General features: G+C 33.6%; 1 protein-coding gene across 1 annotated transcript in view; it reads right to left on the bottom strand.

Moving 5' to 3' along the window:
* Positions 1 to 878: 878 nt before the first annotated feature.
* Positions 879 to 5,000, bottom strand: part of LOC135534077 (nucleoredoxin-like protein 1) — a gene marked incomplete at its 3' end in the record, with an annotated part of 14,332 nt that continues 10,210 nt past the window's right edge. Inside the window, 2 exon segments of the mRNA XM_064961222.1 lie at positions 879 to 1,022; positions 1,024 to 1,047. Coding sequence (XP_064817294.1) covers positions 879 to 1,022; positions 1,024 to 1,047 — 168 coding nt within the window.

Genomic DNA, 5,000 nt, shown 5'->3' with positions numbered 1-5,000 from the left:
AACAAAAATGTGTTTATGTTCGTGTTAGTGAGTAATTCTCCTTTGCCAAGATAATCCATCCACCTGACAGGGCATATCAAGCTACACAACATGACCATTACACAGGGGCACCTTCTGCTCTCTCTCTACACCACAGATATCTCCAGTTTTGAGGGAGTGTGCAATTGCGATTTCTATTCGCTAGTTAGCATCAGTTCATATTATTCAGTGATTGCTAATCGCTTGTTAGCATCAGTTCATATTATCTAGTCATTGCTTATCGTTAGTTAGCATCAGCATTGTTGGTAGAGTCCCTAATGTCACACTACATTCCTACATAGTGCACTACTTTCGACCAGAGCTCTATAGGCCCTTTTCATAAATAGTGCACTATAAAGGGAATATAGGTGCCACTTGTGACACAACAATTGTCTTGGCAGCATCAGCAATCCAGTCATTAACAGAAGCGACAATCAACCAATCCAGGGTCTGTCTTGACAGAACCAACCAGTACTGGGATATAAGTCACAAGGATTTACTCTGTGCTTCAGAGGGTGGAGTCCCACCTTCTTTTCTCATTCTTCCTCTTCCCCTTTATATACACACGGTATATACACACGCACAATATTATACACATCTCAGCCCCAGGACCACCCTCCACCCCTTCATCATCCTCCTCTACCTCCTCCTCCTCCTCGTCCACCTCATTCTCTCCCTCATCCTCTCCGGCTCCACCACCCCCCCACCCCCACGGCCTCCTCTTCCTCCACCAGCTCCTCCCTCCTCCTCCACCTCATCCTCCTCCTCTCCCTCCTCCTCCTCCTCCATTCTGCTTCTCTCATCCTTCTTTCTCTCCTCTTTCCTCCTCCTCCTCCTCCTCCTCCTCCTCGTCCTCCCGCCCTCCTCATCCTCTCCGGCTCCACCACCCCCCACCCCCACCTCCTCCTCTTCTTCTTCTTCTTCACCTTGTATTTGAGGCGGCGTGACGGGTCGGTGACGCTCCTCATCTTTTTGTCATCAAACTCCTCGTTCAGTATGAAGTTTCCTGTCGATAAGCTCAGCTGATTCCTGTCAGGTTATATACACACTGTTTATATATATACACACTGTTATACACAGGTTGTATATACACACTGTATACACAGGTTATATATACACACTGTTATACACAGGTTATATATACACACTGTTATACACAGGTTATATATATACACACTGTTATACACAGGTTATATATACACACTGTTATACACAGGTTATATATATACACACTGTTATACACACTGTTATACACACTGTTATATATATACACACTGTTATACACACTGTTATACACACTGTTATACACACTGTTATATATATACACACTGTTATACACACTATATATATATACACACTGTCATACACAGGTTATATACACACTGTTATACACAGGTTATATACACACACTGTTATACACAGGTTTATATACACACTGTCATACACAGGTTATATATACACTGTCATACACAGGTTATATACACACTGTTAAGTACACTATATATATATACACACTGTTATACACAGGTTATATATACACACTGTTATACACAGGTTATATATACACACTGTTATACACAGGTTATATATACACTGTTATACACACTGTTATATATATACACACTGTTATACACAGGTTATATATACACTGTTATACACACTGTTATATATATACACACTGTTATACACAGGTTATATATACACACTGTTATACACAGGTTATATATACACACTGTTATACACAGGTTATATATACACTGTTATACACACTGTTATATATATACACACTGTTATACACAGGTTATATATACACTGTTATACACAGGTTATATACACACTGTTATACACAGGTTATATACACACTGTTATACACAGGTTATATATACACTGTTATACACAGGTTATATACACACTGTTATACACAGGTTATATATACACACTGTTATACACAGGTTATATATACACACTGTTATACACACTGTTATACACAGGTTATATATACACACTGTTATACACAGGTTATATATACACACTGTTATACACAGGTTATATATACACACTGTTATACACAGGTTATATATACACACTGTTATATACAGGTTATATATACACACTGTTATATATATACACACTGTTATATACAGGTTATATACACACTGTTATACACAGGTTATATATACACACTGTTATATATATACACACTGTTATACACGCTATATATATATACACACTGTTATACACGCTATATATATATACACACTGTTATACACGCTATATATATATACACACTGTTATACACGCTATATATATATACACACTGTTATACACGCTATATATATATACACACTGTTATACACGCTATATATATATACACACTGTTATACACGCTATATATATATACACACTGTTATACACGCTATATATATATACACACTGTTATACACGCTATATATATATACACACTGTTATACACGCTATATATATACACACTGTTATACACGCTATATATATATACACACTGTTATACACGCTATATATATATACACACTGTTATACACGCTATATATATATACACACTGTTATATATACACACTGTTATACACAGGTTATATACACACTGTTATATATATACACACTGTTATACACAGGTTATATATACACACTGTTATACACAGGTTATATACACACTGTTATACACAGGCTATATATACACTGTTATACACAGGTTATATACACACTGTTATACACAGGTTATATACACACTGTTATACACAGGCTATATATACACTGTTATACACAGGTTATATACACACTGTTATACACGCTATATATATATACACACTGTTATATATACACACTGTTATACACAGGTTATATACACACTGTTATATATATATACACTGTTACCTCTACAGGTTATATACACACTGTTATACACAGGTTATATACACACTGTTATACACAGGTTATATATACACACTGTTATATATATACACACTGTTATATACAGGTTATATACACACTGTTATATACAGGTTATATACACACTGTTATATACAGGTTATATACACACTGTTATATACAGGTTATATACACACTGTTATATACAGGTTATATACACACTGTTATATATATACACACTGTTATATACAGGTTATATACACACTGTTATATACAGGTTATATAAACACTGTTATATATATACACACTGTTATATACAGGTTATATACACACTGTTATATACAGGTTATATACACACTGTTATATACAGGTTATATACACACTGTTATATATATACACACTGTTATACACAGGTTATATACACACTGTTATACACAGGTTATATACACACTGTTATACACAGGTTATATATACACTGTTATACACAGGTTATATATACACACTGTTATATATATACACACTGTTATACACAGGTTATATACACACTGTTATACACAGGTATATACACACTGTTATACACAGGTTATATATACACACTGTTATACACAGGTTATATACACACTGTTATACACAGGTTATATATACACACTGTTATATATATATACACACTGTTATACACAGGACATATACACACTGTTATACACAGGTTATATACACTGTTATACACAGGTTATATACACACTGTTATACACAGGTTATATATACACTGTTATACACAGGTTATATATACACACTGTTATATATATACACACTGTTATACACAGGTTATATACACACTGTTATACAGGTTATATACACACTGTTATATACAGGTTATATACACACTGTTATACACACTGTTATATACAGGTTATATACACACTGTTATATATATACACTGTTATATACAGGTTATATACACACTGTTATACACACTGTTATATATATACACACTGTCATACACAGGTTATATATACACACTGTTATACATACAGGTTATATATACACACTGTTATATATACACACTGTTATATACAGGTTATATACACACTGTTATACACACTGTTATATATATACACACTGTCATACACAGGTTATATACACACTGTTATACACACTGTTATATATATACACACTGTTATACAGGTTATATACACACTGTTATACACACTGTTATATATATACACACTGTCATACACAGGTTATATACACACTGTTATACACACTGTTATATATATACACACTGTTATACACAGGTTATATACACACTGTTATACACACTGTTATATATATACACACTGTTATACACAGGTTATATACACACTGTTATACACACTGTTATATATACACACACTGTCATACACAGGTTATATACACACTGTTATACACACTGTTATATATATACACACTGTCATACACAGGTTATATACACACTGTTATACACACTGTTATATATATACACACTGTTATATATATACACACTGTTATATATATACACACTGTTATACACAGGTTATATACACACTGTCAGACACACGGTGTTATACACAGGTTATATATACACACTGTCAGACACACGGTGTTATACACAGGCTATATATACACACACTGTTATACACATTGTTATACACACTATATATACACACTGTTATATATATACACACTGTTATACACAGGTTATATACACACTGTCAGACACACGGTGTTATACAGGTTATATATACACACTGTCAGACGTACGGTGTTATACACAGGTTATATATATATACACTATATATACACACTGTTATACACACTGTTATACACACACTATATATATATATATATACACACTGTCAGACACACGGTAAGTTATACACAGGTTATATATACACTGTCAGACACACGGTGTTATACACAGGTTATATATACACACTGTCAGACACACGGTGTTATACACACTATATATACACACTGTCAGACACACGGTGTTATACACAGGTTATATATACACACTGTTATACACACGGTGTTATACACAGGTTATATATATACACTGTTAT

Source organism: Oncorhynchus masou, unplaced genomic scaffold (assembly GCF_036934945.1).
Source record: "Oncorhynchus masou masou isolate Uvic2021 unplaced genomic scaffold, UVic_Omas_1.1 unplaced_scaffold_2976, whole genome shotgun sequence".
In the NCBI taxonomy this organism is placed as follows: Eukaryota; Metazoa; Chordata; class Actinopteri; order Salmoniformes; family Salmonidae; genus Oncorhynchus; species Oncorhynchus masou.
Note: the sequence above shows the minus strand (reverse complement) of the source record. Positions and strands in the feature narration are given on the sequence as shown.